The sequence below is a fragment of the Hordeum vulgare genome, chromosome 5H, assembly GCF_904849725.1.
Source record: "Hordeum vulgare subsp. vulgare chromosome 5H, MorexV3_pseudomolecules_assembly, whole genome shotgun sequence".
Taxonomy (NCBI): Eukaryota; Viridiplantae; Streptophyta; class Magnoliopsida; order Poales; family Poaceae; genus Hordeum; species Hordeum vulgare.
The window spans coordinates 522,196,145-522,215,020 of record NC_058522.1 but is presented as its reverse complement, the minus strand read 5'-3'; the positions used below and the strand labels follow the sequence as shown (position 1 = coordinate 522,215,020).

The window sequence follows — 18,876 nt, the reverse complement described above, 5'->3', positions numbered from 1 at the left end:
TAAATCATGTATGCTCCAACTGGTGACACTTCTTTCAGCCGCACCTGCAATTTTTGTAGTCATTGGCCAAGCGAAAAGAAAAACATGTGCAGGTCACTGTTTACCCATGACTGCGCTCCAAACTCGTGTAATAAATCGTTCACTTCATAAATCATGTATACTTCTTTCAGCCGCATCTGATTGGCAAGATGACAGTTTCTATTTGGTAGGCTGTAGAATGTAGATGTAAGGAATCTGTAAGTACGCGCCGGTGGCACCAAACAGAAAATTCAGGTTCTATTAAATCAAGTCTCACATGTACTAAGCTTGTTTCCTGGTTACAATATTAACCTAACAGAATTTGGAAACAAGGCACCAGTAAACAGATTTACATATATATAAGGCACTATATAAACTTTCTTGCAGCAGCAGCAGCTCAGATGCGGCGGAGAGATGCCAATCTCCTTTCCAGATCATCAACTTCAGCGGCATTAGGTTCAGGCGCCACGTTTTTCGCTGGAGCCGCATTCCTGATAGGACGACATTTCCATCAGGTTAAGGTGACAGATACAAAGGCCCAGGAACAAAAAAGAACACAGCTTGCTCATCTGTTGAGATGAAGATTTTGATGATGATTGTGGGGGAAGAAATGATTGCATACCGTGCTTGGTTGTTCTCGGCTTTCTTGGTACTGGCTCCAATACGGCCTTTAGGTGCAGAAGACAGCTGCAGTATCACAAATGTGTCAAAAACAGCATTTAGAATTAATGCATGCTGGTCCGTGTAGAATGAACAGGCATATTTACCTGAGAAGCCACATCAACACCAATCTCATCCAGAACCTGCATCGAGGGCAGAGGAATATATCACATATCATGTAAGAATTAGGGAACATTTCAATACAAGGTCTTTTTTACTCTTGCTTAGCAGTGAGGGGATCCGTTTGAAGAAAGTTAGCTTTGTCAGGCAGCTAACAAGCTGTGCCAAAAATGCTTGCCCAAGGGAGCCAAAACGTACTCCCTCCCTCATCAAAAAGCAGAATATAATTAGCATTTCACCTGGTTCGTGAGCTCTTCTGTTTCCTCTTCAGCCTCATCCTTATCTAGTGTTTCATCGATGGCATCAGACATCATCTCAAGCTGCATGGAAATAGTTGATCTTAATTTTCAGAAAGAAAAAACAATTTAAAGGGATCTTGGCAATAAGTTGTTGATCTCAAGCTGACAGCTAGAACATTTCTTTGAATACATCTGTAAGAACAGTGACATATCTGACCGAACTGACAAATAAGTTATAAAGATATTGAAACAGCTAACTTTTTTAAGATGTTGTATTGATTCACAGATATATATAAAATGGCACGGTGGAGGGAAACATAGCTGATGTGTGTACAAAATTACATAAGAAATTCTCAGAACACGCTAATGTGTGTACAAAATTACAAAAGGAATTCTCAGAACACATGGAAATAGAGTGAGCAATTTGAGTGGATGATATCTCAGAATGCTCATACAGTGTAGATCATGAGAAGTCCACAATAAATAGGATTAATCATCTCCAGAAAACAATGATTGCTGTACAATAGTAATAACTAACCAACAAATACATCTACATAATGTGATACATCTAAACAATTAAAGAATGTCCGAAATGCTATTACCGTCATGTCCAATTGAGATGATTGCTTCTGGAATTCTCTCATCTGCTTCATCTGCTTCGTTGGTTCCATTTGCTGAAAAAAAAAATGCACCAACCATCTCAGGATACACAGTTCAATAATAAGTTCACAGGAAAAGAATGACTAGAGATTGGAAAAGGTCAATAGTTAAAGAACAGCCAACCAACCATGGCTGTTTTTCGTCATACCTTATTCATTGCTGCCATCGCTTTGCTTGCGCCTTTCATTCCAGCAGATATTGAAGTTCCAGCATACATTGCCTTGACAAATAGATGGTTCACACACAATAGTAAGTGTATTTTGTCCATGCTCAAAATTTGCAGTTGTATAAATCAAACTGAAAGCTAGGCATACCTGTGTGTGAGTAGCTACTCCGCGTATCTGCGCTCGTGTACCTTGTAAATTGACGATTTGTTGCCTAAGCCTGACTAGTTGCCGGGCTAGAATTTTGGTTGCAGCCTATAGCAATACAGAACACGTATTGTAAGATATCAATAAGAAAATTGTTATGGATTAGGGATCTTACTCAATATCTTTACATACTTACCTCATTTCCAGTCTTGGCAGTCTTCTTGATCTCAGCAACCAGCTTCTTCTCCTAATGGTACCACTACGGCGTTAGGAAACCAAACAATACAATACACACAAGCCATTGCAGAGTGGCAAGTGGAACTACCATAATACAACAACAACAACAACAAAGCCTTTAGTCCCAAACAAGTTGGGGTAGGCTAGAGGTGAAATCCATAAGATCTAGCGACCAACTCATGGTTCTGGCACATGGATAGCAAGCTTCCACGCACCCCTGTCCATGGCTGGTTCTTTGGTGATGCTCCAATCCTTTAGATCTCTCTTTACGGACTCTTCCCATGTCAAGTTCGGTCTACCCCGACCTCTCTTGACATTATCAGCATGCTTTAGCCGTCCGCTATGCATTGGGGCTTCTGGAGGCCTGCGTTGAATATGCCCAAACCATCTCAGACGATGTTGGACAAGCTTCTCTTCAATTGGCGCTACCCCAACTCTATCTCATATATCATCAAAGTGATGATGCTGCTTCATGCGCATATTCTGGGGCTTCTGGAGGCCTGCGCTGAATATGCCCAAACCATCTCAGACGATGTTGGACAAGCTTCTCTTCAATTGGCGCTACCCCAACTCTATCTTGTATATCATCAAAGTGATGATGCTGCTTCATGCGCATATTCTGGGGCTTCTGGAGGCCTGCGCTGAATATGCCCAAACCATCTCAGACGATGTTGGACAAGCTTCTCTTCAATTGGCGCTACCCCAACTCTATCTCGTATATCATCAAAGTGATGCTGCTGCTTCATGCCCTTTCTGGAGTAAACTGCTGTGGTTTCCACTCCTATAGCATGAGGATATGGTAGCAGAAGAGGGGATGAAGACCTCTAGGAGTTTGAGGCACCTCACAGACTCAATAAAAGTGTGTATAAGCATTTCAATTGCAAAAATAAGAATATTTTAGCACAATTTTCACTTGGTATAATTTAATGCAATTTTATCGAAGAAAACCAAGGCATAAATTTAAGTAGAAGGTCCAAAATGAAGTATCAACAGCATATGGCACTGATCAGATTTGCAATTTGTTGCTTTAATTCCTGAACGAAGATCCAAAAACAAATAATAGTGAGCTATTTTCCAAAAAAGTTATTTTTGGTACTATCCAAAAACATCTCAGGAGCAAACCCCCGCTGTCTGGTCCATTGCACACCAGAAGCATAATAATAGAATAATATCAACAGTGGCAGCGCTACTTAATCTCAACCGAGTCAGTCTTGTCTTGCCTCTATTGTATGGTGGGAGCTTGACATCCATTCTATTCTAGTTCAGTATGACAGTGGGACTACTATCACACTCCTAAAAGGAAAAAAAATCCCATGGGCTCAAAGACAGTAGCATATTGTTTGTATCAATCAGTTTACTCATACAATGTGAGAACAGCGGATTCAACCCAACCAAGCAACTTTGTGAAATCTGCCCCTTGTTTGCCTTGTGGAAAGAAAAAGAAAAGGCCCTTCGCTTACTACATACCTCCATTTGCAGGGAGCCAATCTCTCGCTCAACTCCTACAATATGCAAAAGGAGAGAAATGGTGTCAGAAATTAGCACATTGCCAACTACATTTTTCTTCAAGAGCTGCTACTTAAGCTAGTATCGCTGTCTGTTGTAATCTTATTCAGTGAAATTCTCACCTCTTGTGGCGACTGACATCTCTCGCTTGCTCGTCCTGAGAGCCTCTGAAGGTGACAAAAGCATCAGGCCATTAGTCCGCGACGCCAAACTCCACACTGTCAGTTAATTCGCAATTTGCAGCACACCCACGAATGAATTCAGCGACTCCGACACCCAGGGGATTCTCGATTTATCCTCCATCCACACAGGCGCTAGGTTACCCTAAAACCCTACTTACGGAAAAGTTTTTCCCCCGGACCAAGAAGGCGGCCAAAACACATGAAAGATCTCGCTTTGGATCGCAGAAACAGCCGCGTCACCGAAGCCCGAGCCGCAGATCAGGCCAAATCGGCGGGGCGGCGAGAGGGGGGGGGGGGGGGGGGCGGGGGCGGATCGAGGCGAGGTTAGAACCCCACTAGAATCGCCGAACCCCCCCCCCCCCCCCCCCCCCCCCAATCTGAACCGGGGCAGCGGCGCGAATCCAGGGAACTGGGCCGTACCTTTGGGGTCGACCTTCTTCCTGAAGATGTTCATGGTGGCCGCTCCTGCTGGATCGCCCGAGCGCAGGGAAAACCTAGCTCCCCCTCTCTCTCTCTCTAACAGATTTCGGAAAATGGCGAGTGCTACAGAGCGGAGTAGAGAGAGAGAGAGAGACCCTGTCCTGTCTTTGTGCGAGCGAGGTGTGACGGCGCCGAGCCCAACGGGCAGTTCGCAGGCTATTTGGGCTTTTTAGTAGCCGTTGCAGCGTTGAACGGAATGCTTGGTTCCAGGGACACCGGTGCGGTTCGGGCTTCTCCCATGAGGCGTGGGTCCGGAGGGGGTGCGGGTCCGCTTCATCAGTCGTGTGAGTTCGGCTGGGTAGGCAGCGCCAGGCGTGCGGATGGACACGCAGCACGGGAGGAGCGCCTGGGGCACGCCCCCACTCCTCCCTGTCTGCCGGTCTTTCCTTTTCATTTTTTTATTTATTACTCCTATTTCTTTTCTCTTTTCTTTTCTTACGGAAGCTGATTTTACGGTTGTTGCTGATATCATGCCCGGGTAAAAGATTTCGGAAATTTATTCCCTTCCACTCTGGGAGAGATCTACTCATTCTTTCTATGGAAATAAATCATTGCAGTGTAAAATGCCGCTCTCGGAAGCAATAATGTCGCCGCCTATCTTTTTTCCTTCAGGAATTCTGTTTGTAGTGAGAGAGAGATATCCTTTCAGGCTTAGCCTTTTTTAGTTCTCTAGTAGACATATAAACATGTCACTGGTCTTTTTGTGCCTTGTTAATCCTTTCTTCGTTGTGAACTACTCCCTCCGTTCTTAAATATAAGACATTTTAGAGATTTCACTATGAACTACATACGGATGTATGTAGTCATATTTTAGGATGTAGATTCACTCATTTTGCTCTGTATCTAGTTTATAGTGAAATCTTTAAAATGTCTTATATTAAAGAACGGAGGGAGTAACATGTAGTTGGATGGTTAGACGGACAATGATATCTCAGCTTATTAGCGTTCAGGTCTTGGTGCTCGTATTATTTTTGAATTTGTTTTAGGATTTTTTGTGATGTGCATTTAGTAGGAGAAGACGTTTTCGTCGATGATAGGGCGTTTACAATGATTTCTTAAATGTCAAAATGATATGTTCACTCACTCTTTCGAAGGTGCTCATAGGGTCACCAATTACACCCCGAACTCTCTCCCCCTTCCCTCGCATTCGTTGCCATGACTTTTGTAACACATTCATTGCCATGATTTGAGGGCTTCTCTGTGAACCGGTTCACACATGATCTCTAGTGGGAATTGTAAAATAAATTGAAAGATGGTTTGTCATCTATAAGTGTTGTTGGAGGGGCTCGGGTGTTGTTATTAGGGTGTACACTACACTATTGCAAAAGAAAAATTGTACCTCACGAACCAAACATGTTGTGTAGATAGATCACGAAACTAGTTTTACGACCAGATGCTTAGTCATGAAAGTGGAAGAAGAGTTAACGAAGCGCGTCTCCTCCTTGTGGATCAGTAACAACCCGAAATCGATGCTTCAGAAGATTTTTTTTATTTCGTTATTAACATGTGATTTATTTGATTATCGTATTCATCATCGCATCATGCGCATCATCCGCATTGCATCAGCACTCCGTTGGCATCAATTTTCAAAACTTGCATCCGTTATTAGTTGTCGGTTCTCTCTGTTCTCGTCATCGACCGTTTCGAGATCAATCACACACGCCCGCGACATCTCAAAATATGGTTTTTAAAAGTGTGTATAATTTTTTTTCGGAATGGGACGAAAGTTCGCGTGCGGTCTTACTTTATTGTAGATAGACTACCTGCCAAGTTTCATCACATTCGGAGGTCGTTTGATACCCGAACCATTAAACATATAGCGGCACCAGCCGGTTTATTGTCAGATGTTTTCAGTTTATGAAAACCCTGTCATGGGCCACAAGTTTTCTCTCTTCTCAGCCCAACCCACTCTAAAGAGCCCATCTAGCCCAACCTACCATGTCCCCATGACTAGAGTCGTATGATTGCGATCGAACGACTCAAAAATGGTCTAATACCCTAGAAGATAAAGGAAAAAGGGGTTCATCAATGAGAGGCGCACGAGATTCTGTAGTTACCCTCTCCTATATAAGGAAGTTACCCCTAGCCTGCCTAACCCTAGCCTCCACCTACCTCTACCCAGCCGCCCCCTCGCGCATCATTTTTCGTGCTGGCAGATTCACCGCCACCACTTGGCGCAGCCAGCACCACCCAGCCGTCGCAGTCGTCCCTGTGGCCAACCAGAGGCGGTCACGTGTTGCCCCACAGCCCCCATCCGCTGCCGGCCCACACAACTGAGATCCGACCGCCCCTGCTTGCGCCCTCGAGATACGCGCCGAGCCGTCGTTGCCCGCAACCGTCGTCGCCCATGGTCGAAGCCACCGCCGTGAAGTGCCTGAGCCGCCGCTCCGATCCCGTCGACCATAGCCTTGCCGGAGCGCCCAGGCCACGCCTTTGTCGTCGAACCACGCTGGACCCATCGCAACACATGCTCCTTCTTCCTTCTCTATTTCTCTCCCTTCTCTAACCTCTCTCCCCCGCATGAAGCCATGGCCTTGCCAGAGCTCACCCTGCCACATATCGCCATCCTCCGGACAAATCCATCCCCACTAGACCATATATGCGTGCCCCGCGCCTTGCCGTTGCCCAACGTGTCACCCCGCCGCTGACACCGAGCGCCGTCGGCGCCCTGCTTCTCGTCTCGCTCGGGAGCGAGGCGTTGACCGCGCCCAAGCCTTGCCAGCCTCGACACCACAGGCCGGAGCCCAGCCACATCGCCAAGGACGGCCCAGTCCCGTCGCTGCCCCGCGTGGCCAGCGCGACCTTTCCCAAGAGCTTGCGTTGGTTTTTCCCTTGAAGAGGAAAGGGTGATGCAACACAGTAGCAGTAAATATTTCTCTCAGTTTGAGAACCAAGGTATCAATCCAGTAGGAGTATCAAGGCAAGTCTCCAAAGTACCTGCGCAAAAACAAACAAACTTGCACCCAATGCTATAAAGGGGTTGTCAATCCCTTCACGATTGATTGCAAGGTGAGATCTAAAGGCGGAAAGTGCAACAAAGTGAAAGTGTAGTGCTGAAAATATGAAGTGAAGTAGACCTGGGGGCCATAGTGTTCACTAGAGGCTTCTCTCATGATAGAAAATATTACGGTGGGTGAACAAATTACTATCGAGCAATTGATAGAATCGCGCAAAGTCATGATGATATCTAAGGCAATGATAATACATATAGGCATCACGTCACAGACAAGTAGACCGATACTGTCTGCATCTACTACTATTACTCCACACATCGACCGCTATCCAGCATGCATCTAGTGTATTGAGTTCATAACAAACAGAGTAAAGCCTTAAGCAAGATGACATGATGTAGAGGGATAAATTCATGAAATAGATATAAACCCCATCTTTTTACCCTTGATGGCAACAACACAATGCGTGCCTCGCTACCCCTTCTGTCACTCGGTGAGGACACTGTTGGGGAACGTTGCATGGGAAACAAAAAATTTCCTACGCGCACGAAGACCTATCATGGTGATGTCCATCTACGAGAGGGGATGAGTGATCTACATACCCTTGTAGATCGTACAGCAGAAGCGTTAGAGAACGCGGTTGATGTAGTGGAACGTCCTCACGTCCCTCGATCCGCCCCGCGAACAATCCCGCGATCAGTCCCAGGATCTAGTACCGAACGGACGGCACCTCCGCGTTCAGCACACGTACAGCTCGACGATGATCTCGGCCTTCTTGATCCAGCAAGAGAGACGGAGAGGTAGAAGAGTTTTCCGGCAGCGTGACGGCGCTCCGGAGGTTGGTGATGACCTTGTCTCAGCAGGGCTCCGCCCGAGCTCCGCAGAAACGCGATCTAGAGGAAAAACCGTGGAGGTATGTGGTCGGGCAGCCGTGAGAAAGTCGTCTCAAATCAGCCCTAAAACCTCCGTATATATAGGTGGGAGGGAGGGGGGCCTTGCCTTGGGGTCCAAGGACCCCCAAGGAGTCGGCCGAGCCAAAAGGGGGGAGGACTCCCCCCCCAAACCGAGTTGGACTTGGTTTGGTGGGAGGAGTCCCCCTTCCTTCCCACCTCCTTCCTTTTTTTTTCTTTCCTCTTGATTTTTCTTCTCTTGGCGCATTGGGCACTTGTGGGCTGTCCCACCAGCCCACTAAGGGATGGTGTGGCTCCCCCAATGCCTATGGGCTTCCCCGGGGTGGGTTGCCCCCCCCGGTGAACTCCCGGAACCCATTCGTCATTCCCGGTACATTCCCGGTAACTCCGAAAACCTTCCGGTAATCAAATGAAGTCATCCTATATATCAATCTTCGTTTCCGGACCATTCCGGAAACCCTCGTGATGTCCGTGATCTCATCCGGGACTCCGAACAACATTCGGTAACCAACCATATAACTCAAATACGCATAAAACAACGTCGAACCTTAAGTGTGCAGACCCTGCGGGTTCGAGAACTATGCAGACATGACCCGAGAGACTCCTCGGTCAATATCCAATAGCGGGACCTGGATGCCCATATTGGATCCTACATATTCTACGAAGATCTTATCGTTTGAACCTCAGTGCCAAGGATTCGTATAATCCCGTATGTCATTCCCTTTGTCCTTCGGTATGTTACTTGCCCGAGATTCGATCGTCGGTATCCGCATACCTATTTCAATCTCGTTTACCGGCAAGTCTCTTTACTTGTTCCGTAATACAAGATCCCGCAACTTACACTAAGTTACATTGCTTGCAAGGCTTGTGTGTGATGTTGTATTACCGAGTGGGCCCCGAGATACCTCTCCGTCACACGGAGTGACAAATCCCAGTCTTGATCCATACTAACTCAACTAACACCTTCGGAGATACCTGTAGAGCATCTTTATAGTCACCCAGTTACGTTGCGACGTTTGATACACACAAAGCATTCCTCCGGTGTCAGTGAGTTATATGATCTCATGGTCATAGGAACAAATACTTGACACGCAGAAAACAGTAGCAACAAAATGACACGATCAACATGCTACGTCTATTAGTTTGGGTCTAGTCCATCACGTGATTCTCCCAATGACATGATCCAGTTATCAAGCAACAACACCTTGTTCATAATCAGAAGACACTGACTATCTTTGATCAACTGGCTAGCCAACTAGAGGCTTACTAGGGACAATGTTTTGTCTATGTATCCACACATGTAAATGAGTCTTCATTCAATACAATTATAGCATGGATAATAAACGATTATCTTGATACAGGAATTATAATAATAACTATATTTATTATTGCCTCTAGGGCATAATTCCAACAGTCTCCCACTTGCACTAGAGTCAATAATCTAGCCCTCACATCACCATGTGAATTACATTGTAATAAATCTAACACCCATACAGTTCTGGTGTTGATCATGCTTTGGCCGTGGAAGAGGTTTAGTCAGCGGGTCTGCTACATTCAGATCCGTGTGCACTTTGCATATATTCACGTCCTCTCCCTCGACGTAGTCGCGGATGAGGTTGAAGCGTCGTTTGATGTGTCTGGTCTTCTTATGAAACCGTGGTTCCTTTGCTAAGGCAATGGCACCAGTGTTATCACAGAGCAAGGTTATTGGATTCAGTGCGCTTGGCACCACTCCAAGATCCGTCATGAACTGCTTCATCCAGACACCCTCCTTAGCTGCCTCCGAGGCGACCATGTACTCTGCTTCACATGTAGAATCTGCTACGACGCTTTGCTTGGAACTGCACCAGCTTACTGCACCCCCATTAAGAATAAATACGTATCCGGTTTGCGACTTAGAGTCGTCCGGATCTGTGTCAAAGCTTGCATCGACGTAACCTTTTACGGCGAGCTCTTCGTCACCTCCATACACGAGAAACATCTCCTTAGTCCTTTTCAGGTACTTCAGGATATTCTTGACCGCTGTCCAGTGATCCACTCCTGGATTACTATGGAACCTACTTGCCATACTTATGGCGAGGCTAACATCCAGTCTAGTGCATAGCATTGCATACATGATAGAACCTATGGCTGAAGCATAGGGGACGGAGCGCATATGCTCTCTATCTTCATCAGTTGCTGGGCACTGAGTCTTACTCAATCTCGTACCTTGTAACACTGGCAAGAACCCTTTCTCGGACTGTTCCATTTTGAACCTCTTCAAAACTTTATCAAGGTATGTGCTTTGTGAAAGTCCTATCAGGCGTTTTGATCTATCCCTATAGATCTTAATGCCTAGAATGTAAGCAGCTTCTCCTAGGTCCTTCATAGAGAAACTTTTATTCAAGTAACCTTTTATGCTCTCCAAAAGCTCTATGTTGTTTCCAATCAATAATATGTCATCCACATATAATATTAGAAACGCCACAGAGCTCCCACTCACTTTCTTGTAAATACAAGATTCTCCAACCACTTGTATAAACCCAAATGCCTTGATCACCTTATCAAAGCGCTTGTTCCAACTCCGAGATGCTTGCACCAGTCCATAAATGGATCGCTGGAGCTTGCACACCTTGTTAGCATCCTCAGGACCGACAAAACCTTCGGGTTGCATCATATACAACTCTTCCTTAAGGAAACCGTTAAGGAACGCCGTTTTGACATCCATCTGCCAGATTTCATAATCGAAAAATGCAGCTATTGCTAACATGATTCTGACGGACTTGAGCATCGCTACGGGTGAGAATGTCTCATCGTAGTCAATTCCTTGAACTTTTGAAAAACCCTTTGCCACAAGTCGAGCTTTATAAACGGTCACATTACCGTCAGCGTCTGTCTTCCTCTTAAAGATCCATTTGTTCTGAATAGCCTTGCGGCCCTCAGGTAGTACCTCCAAAGTCCACACTTTGTTCTCATACATGGATCCTATCTCGGATTTCATGGCTTCTAGCCATTTGTTGGAATCTGGGCCCACCATTGCTTCTTCATAATTTGCCGGCTCATTGTTGTCTAACAACATGATTGACAAGACGGGATTCCCGTACCACTCTGGAGCAGCACGTGGTCTCGTCGACCTGCGTGGTTCAACAGAAACTTGAACTGGAGTTTCATGATCATCATCATTAACTTCCTCCTCAACCGGCGTCGCAATGACAAAGGTTTCCCCTTGTCCTGCGCCACCATCCAGAGGGATGAGAGGTTCGACAACCTCGTCAAGTTCTATCTTCCTCCCACTCAATTCTCTCGAGAGAAACTCCTTCTCGAGAAAAGCTCCGTTTTTAGCAACAAACACTTTGCCCTCGGATTTGAGATAGAAGGTGTACCCAACTGTCTCTTTTGGGTAACCTATGAAGACGCACTTTTCCGCTTTGGGTTCTAGCTTTTCAGGCTGAAGCTTTTTGACATAAGCATCACATCCCCAAACTTTAAGAAACGACAACTTTGGTCTTTTACCATACCACAGCTCGTATGGTGTCGTCTCAACGGATTTTGATGGTGCCCTATTTAAAGTGAATGCAGCTGTTTCTAATGCATAACCCCAAAATGATAACGGCAAATCAGTAAGAGACATCATAGATCGCACCATCTCTAACAAAGTACGATTACGATGTTCGGACACACCATTACGCTGTGGTGTTCCAGGCGGTGTTAACTGCGAAACAATTCCACATTGTCTTAAGTGAGCACCAAACTCGAAACTCAGATATTCACCCCCACGATCAGACCGTAGGAACTTGATCTTCTTGTTACGATGATTTTCCACTTCACTCTGAAATTGCTTGAACATTTCAAATGTCTCAGACTTGTGCTTCATCAAGTAGACATAACCATATCTACTTAAATCGTCAGTGAAGGTGAGAAAATAACGATATCCGCCGCGTGCCTCCACGCTCATCGGACCACATACATCGGTATGTATGATTTCCAACAAGTCACTTGCACGCTCCATTGTTCCTGAGAACGGAGTCTTAGTCATCTTGCCCATGAGGCATGGTTCGCACGTGTCAAGTGAATCAAAGTCAAGTGACTCCAAAAGTCCATCAGCATGGAGTTTCTTCATGCGCTTTACACCAATATGACCTAAGCGGCAGTGCCACAAAAATATGGCGCTATCATTGTTAACTCTAACTCTTTTGGTCTCAATGTTATGTATATGCGTATCGTTATCAAGATTCAATATGAACAATCCTCTCACATTCGGTGCATGACCATAAAAGATGTTACTCATAGAAATAGAACAACCATTATTCTCTGACTTAAAAGAGTAACCGTCTCGCAATAAACAAGATCCAGATATAATGTTCATGCTCAACGCAGGCACTAAATAACAATGATTTAAGTTCATCACTAATCCTGATGGTAGCTGAAGTGACACTGTGCCGACGGCGATTGCATCAACCTTGGAACCATTTCCTACGCGCATCGTCACTTCATCTTTCGCCAGCCTTCGCCTATTCCGCAGTTCCTGTTTCGAGTTGCAAATATGAGCAACAGAACCGGTATCAAATACCCAGGCACTACTACGAGAGCCGGTTAAGTACACATCAATAACATGTATATCAAATATACCTGATTTTTCTTTGCCCGCCTTCTTATCTGCCAGATACTTGGGGCAATTGCGCTTCCAGTGACCCATACCCTTGCAATAGAAACACTCCGTTTCAGGCTTAGGTCCAGCTTTGGGTTTCTTCGGCGGATTGGCAACAGGCTTGCCGCTCTTCTTCGAATTGCCCTTCTTGCCTTTGCCGTTTCTCTTGAAACTAGTGGTCTTGCTCACCATCAACACTTGATGCTCTTTACGGAGTTTAGACTCTGCGACTTTCAGCATCGCAAACAACTCGCCGGGAGACTTGTTCATCCCTTGCATGTTGTAGTTCAACACAAAGCCTTTATAGCTTGGCGGCAGTGACTGAAGGATTCTGTCAGTGATAGCCTCTTGCGGGAGTTCAATCCCCAGCTCAGCTAGACGGTTTGAGTACCCAGACATTTTGAGCACATGTTCACTGACAGACGAGTCTTCCTCCATCTTGCAAGCATAGAATTTATCGGAGGTCTCATACCTCTCGATCCGGGCGTTCTTCTGAAAGATAAACTTCAACTCCTGGAACATCTCAAATGCTCCATGACGCTCAAAGCGATGTTGAAGTCCCGGTTCTAAGCCATACAAGACTGCACATTGAACTATTGAGTAGTCCTCCTTACGCGCTAACCAAGCGTTCTTAACATCCTGATCAGCCGTAGCGGGTGGTTCATCTCCTAGCGCAGCATTAAGGACATAATCCTTCTTCCCAGCTTGTAAGATTAGCTTAAGATTACGAGCCCAGTCTACAAAGTTGCTTCCATCATCTTTCAACTTGGCTTTCTCTAGGAACGTATTAAAATTCAGGATGACAGTTGCGTGAGCCATGATCTACAACACAAATATATTCAAAGTGGACTTAGACTATGTTCAAGATAATTAGAGTTTAACTTAATCAAATTATTTGCTAAACTCCCACTCAAAAAGTACATCTCTCTAGTCATTTGAGTGGTTCATGATCCACTTACACTAGCTCAAGTCCGATCATCACGTGAGTTGAGTATAGTTTCAGTGGTAAGCATCGCTATGCTAATCATATCAACTATATGATTCATGATCGACCTTTCGGTCTCATGTGTTCCGAGGCCATGTCTGCACATGCTAGGCTCGTCAAGCTTAACCCGAGTGTTCCGCGTGCGCAACTGTTTTGCACCCGTTGTATGTGAACGTTGAGTCTATCACACCCGATCATCACGTGGTGTCTCGAAACGACGAACTGTAGCAACGGTGCACAGTCGGGGAGAACACAATTTCATCTTGAAATTTTAGTGAGAGATCACCTCATAATGCTACCGTCGTTCTAAGCAAAATAAGGTGCATAAAAGGATTAACATCACATGCAATTCATAAGTGACATGATATGGCCATCATCACGTGCTTCTTGATCTCCATCACCAAAGCACCGACACGATCTTCTTGTCACCGGCGCCACACCATGATCATCCATCAACGTGTTGCCATCGGGGTTGTCGTGCTACTTATGCTATTACTACTAAAGCTACATCCTAGCAAAATAGTAAACGCATCTGCAAGCACAAACGTTAGTATAAAGACAACCCTATGGCTCCTGCCGGTTGCCGTACGATCGACGTGCAAGTCGATATTTCTATTACAACATGATCATCTCATACATCCAATATATCACATCACATCGTTGGCCATATCACATCACAAGCATACCCTGCAAAAACAAGTTAGACGTCGTCTAATTTTGTCGTTGCATGTTTTACGTGGTGACCATGGGTATCTAGTAGGATCGCATCTTACTTACGCAAACACCACAACGGAGATATATGAGTTGCTATTTAACCTCATCCAAGGACCTCCTCGGTCAAATCCGATTCAACTAAAGTTGGAGAAACTGACACTTGCCAGTCATCTTTGAGCAACGGAGTTACTCGTAACGATGAAACCAGTCTCTCGTAAGCGTACGAGTAATGTCGGTCCAAGCCGCTTCAATCCAACAATACCGCGGAATCAAGGAAAGACTCAGGAGGGCAGCAAAACGCACATCACCGCCCACAAAACCTTTTGTGTTCTACTCGAGAAGACATCTACGCATGAACCTAACTCATGATGCCACTGTTGGGGAACGTCGCATGGGAAACAAAAATTTTCCTAAGCGCACGAAGACCTATCATGGTGATGTCCATCTACGAGAGGGGATGAGTGATCTACATACCCTTGTAGATCGTACAGCAGAATCGTTAGAGAACGCGGTTGATGTAGTGGAACGTCCTCACGTCCCCCGATCCGCCCCGCGAACAATCCCGCGATCAGTCCCACGATCTAGTACCGAACGGACGGCACCTCCGCGTTCAGCACACGTACAGCTCGACGATGATCTCGGCCTTCTTGATCCAGCAAGAGATACTGAGAGGTAGAAGAGTTTTCCGGCAACGTGACGGCGCTCCGGAGGTTGGTGATGACCTTGTCTCAGCAGGGCTCCGCCCGAGCTCCGCAGAAACGCGATCTAGAGGAAAAACCGTGGAGGTATGTGGTCGGGCAGCCGTGAGAAAGTCGTCTCAAATCAGCCCTAAAACCTCCGTATATATAGGTGGGAGGGAGGGGGGCCTTGCCTTGGGGTCCAAGGACCCCCAAGGAGTCGGCCGAGCCAAAAGGGGGGAGGACTCCCCCCCCCAAACCGAGTTGGACTTGGTTTGGTGGGAGGAGTCCCCCTTCCTTCCCACCTCCTTCCTTTTTTTTTTCTTTCCTCTTGATTTTTCTTCTCTTGGCGCACTGGGCACTTGTGGGCTGTCCCACCAGCCCACTAAGGGCTGGTGTGGCTCCCCCAATGCCTATGGGCTTCCCCGGGGTGGGTTGCCCCCCCGGTGAACTCCCGGAACCCATTCGTCATTCCCGGTACATTCCCGGTAACTCCGAAAACCTTTCGGTAATCAAATGAGGTCATCCTATATATCAATCTTCGTTTCCGGACCATTCCGGAAACACACGTGACGTCCGTGATCTCATCCGGGACTCCGAACAACATTCGGTAACCAACCATATAACTCAAATACGCATAAAACAACGTCGAACCTTAAGTGTGCAGACCCTGCGGGTTCGAGAACTATGTAGACATGACCCGAGAGACTCCTCGGTCAATATCCAATAGCGGGACCTGGATGCCCATATTGGATCCTACATATTCTACGAAAATCTTATCGTTTGAACCTCAGTGCCAAGGACTCGTATAATCCCGTATGTCATTCCCTTTGTCCTTCGGTATGTTACTTGCCCGAGATTCGATCGTCAGTATCCGCATACCTATTTCAATCTCGTTTACCGGCAAGTCTCTTTACTCGTTCCGTAATACAAGATCCCGCAACTTACACTAAGTTACATTGCTTGCAAGGCTTGTGTGTGATGTTGTATTACCGAGTGGGCCCCGAGATACCTCTCCGTCACACGGAGTGACAAATCCCAGTCTTGATCCATACTAACTCAACTAACACCTTCGGAGATACCTGTAGAGCATCTTTATAGTCACCCAGTTACGTTGCGACGTTTGATACACAAAAAGCATTCCTCCGGTGTCAGTGAGTTATATGATCTCATGGTCATAGGAACAAATACTTGACACGCAGAAAACAGTAGCAACAAAATGACACGATCAACATGCTACGTCTATTAGTTTGGGTCTAGTCCATCACGTGATTCTCCCAATGACGTGATCCAGTTATCAAGCAACAACACCTTGTTCATAATCAGAAGACACTGACTATCTTTGATCAACTGGCTAGCCAACTAGAGGCTTACTAGGGACAGTGTTTTGTCTATGTATCCACACATGTAAATGAGTCTTCATTCAATACAATTATAGCATGGATAATAAACGATTATCTTGATACAGGAATTATAATAATAACTATATTTATTATTGCCTCTAGGGCATAATTCCAACAGACACCGCATGGTAGAACCCAAAACCAAGCAGTTCTCCCATTGCAAGAATTATAGATCAAGTTGGCCAAACGAAACCCACAACTCGAAGAGAATTACAAAGATACGAAATCATACATATAAGATATCAGAGGAAACTCAAATAATATTCATAGATAATCTGATCATAAATCCACAATTCATCGGATCTCGACAAACACACCACAAAAGAAGATTACATCGGATAGATCTCCATGAAGATCATGGAGAACTTTGTATTGAAGATCCAAGAGAGAGAAGAAGCCATCTAGCTACTAGCTATGGACCCGAAGGTGTGTGGTGAACTACTCACACATCATCGGAGAGGCAATGGTGTTGATGAAGAAGCCCTCTGTGTCCGAACCCCCCTCCGGCAGGGCACTAGAACGTGCCCCAGATGGGATCTTGCGGAGACAGAAGCTTGCGGCGGCGGAAAAGTATTGTCGTGGCTCTCTCCCGTGTCTTCTGTTACGGAAAAAATCATTCCGAAGATTTTATTCCGTTTGGACTCCATTTAATATTCTTCTCTGAAAAGGGTCAAAAACACGGAAAAAACAGGAACTAACACTTGGCACTCAGTTAATAGGTTTGTCTCAAAAAGATATAAAATGCATACAAAACATCCAAAGTTGACAAGATAATAGCATGGAACCAACAAAAATTATAGATACGTTGGAGACGTATCAAGCATCGCCAAGCTTAACTCCTGCTCGTCCTCGAGTAGGGAAGTGATAAAGACTGAATTTTTGATGTGGAATGCTACCTAACATATTTGTCCTTTGCAACTTCTTTCATGTGACATGAATGTTCAGATCCGTAAGATTCAAAACAATAGTTTGCTATTGACATGGAAACAATAATACTTCAAGAAAACTAGCAAGGTAATCATGAACTTTTGAAATAACAAGGCCAAAGAAAGTTATCCCTACAAAATCATATAGTCTGGCTATGCTCCATCATCCCCACACAACAAATTTAAATCATGCACAACCCCGGTATTGGCCAAGTAATTGTTTTCGCACCCTTATTTTCTCAAACCTTTTTCAAATCTCACCCAATATATGAGCGTGAGCCATGGATATAGCACTATAGGTGGAATAGAGTGTGGTGGAGGTTGTGAGGCAAAAAGGAGGAGATGGTCACATCGACTCGGCGTATCAAAGGGCTATGGAGATGCCCATTAATAGATATCAATGTGAATGAGTAGGGATTTCCATGCAACGGATGCACTTAGAGCTATAAGTGTGTGAAAGCTCAAAAGGAGAACTAGTGGGTGTGCACCCAACTTGCTTGCTCACGAAGACCTAGGGCAATTGTGAGGAAGCCCATCATTGGAATATACAAGCCAAGTTATATAATGAAGATTCCCACTAGTATATGGAAGTGTCAAAACGAGAGACTCTCTATCATGAAGAACATGGTGCTATTATGAAGCACACGCGTGGAAAAAGATAGTAGCATTGTCCCTTCTCTCTTTTTATCTCTCTCTCTCTCTCTCTTTTGGGCTATTTTCCTCTTTTAATATTTTTTTGGTGGGCATCTTTGGCCTCTTTTTTTATTTCCTCACATGGCACAATGCTCTAATAATGATGATCATCAAACTTTTATTTACTCACAACTCAATGCTTAGAGCAATGATGACTCTACAGGAGATGCCTCCGGCAGTGTACCGGGATGTGCAACGATCTAGCTTGGCGTGTGACGTTGAAACATCTCGCTAGCTATCTTATGATCATGCAATGGCAATATGAAAGTGACGGCACAAGTCATGAGACGGAACGGTGGGAGTTGCATGGCAATATATCTCGGAATGGCTATGAAATTGACACAACTTAGATCCGACCGTCCCTGCTTGCGCCTTGGAGATACGCGCCGAGCCGTCGCTGCCCGCAACCATCGTGCCCATGGCCGAAGCCACCGCCGCCGCAGTGCTTGAGCCGCCGCTCCGACCCCGTCGGCCGTAGCCTCGCGCGGAGCGCCCGGGCCACGCCTTCGTCGTCGAACCACGCTGGACCCGTCGCAACACATGCTCCTTCTTCCTTCTCTATTTATCTCCCTTCTA

General features: G+C 45.6%; 1 protein-coding gene across 1 annotated transcript; it reads right to left on the bottom strand.

Annotated features, from left to right (window-relative positions):
- Nucleotides 1–251: 251 nt before the first annotated feature.
- LOC123452125 (vacuolar protein sorting-associated protein 2 homolog 2) lies at nucleotides 252–4,551 on the bottom strand. The gene is made up of 11 exons (XM_045128710.1): nucleotides 4,354–4,551; nucleotides 3,874–3,918; nucleotides 3,713–3,747; nucleotides 2,205–2,255; nucleotides 2,012–2,116; nucleotides 1,846–1,917; nucleotides 1,640–1,711; nucleotides 1,038–1,118; nucleotides 786–821; nucleotides 641–705; nucleotides 252–509 (listed from the first exon to the last, which is right to left on the bottom strand). Exons 1-11 carry the CDS (start codon nucleotides 4,385–4,387, stop codon nucleotides 416–418), a joined length of 690 nt encoding a protein of 229 aa, XP_044984645.1. The 5' UTR covers nucleotides 4,388–4,551; the 3' UTR covers nucleotides 252–415.
- Between the last annotated feature and the right edge of the window lie 14,325 nt (nucleotides 4,552–18,876).

Bases quoted from the DNA above. Each gene is read 5' to 3' on its own strand.
- LOC123452125 (XM_045128710.1), bottom strand. From the start codon at position 4,387: ATGAACATCTTCAGGAAGAAGGTCGACCCCAAAG. The intron at 1,119-1,639 runs GTAATAGCATTT...ATTTCCATGCAG, and splicing joins CATCTCAATTGGACATGACG to CTTGAGATGATGTCTGATGC. The intron at 706-785 runs GTAAATATGCCT...GTGATACTGCAG, and splicing joins GTGTTGATGTGGCTTCTCAG to CTGTCTTCTGCACCTAAAGG.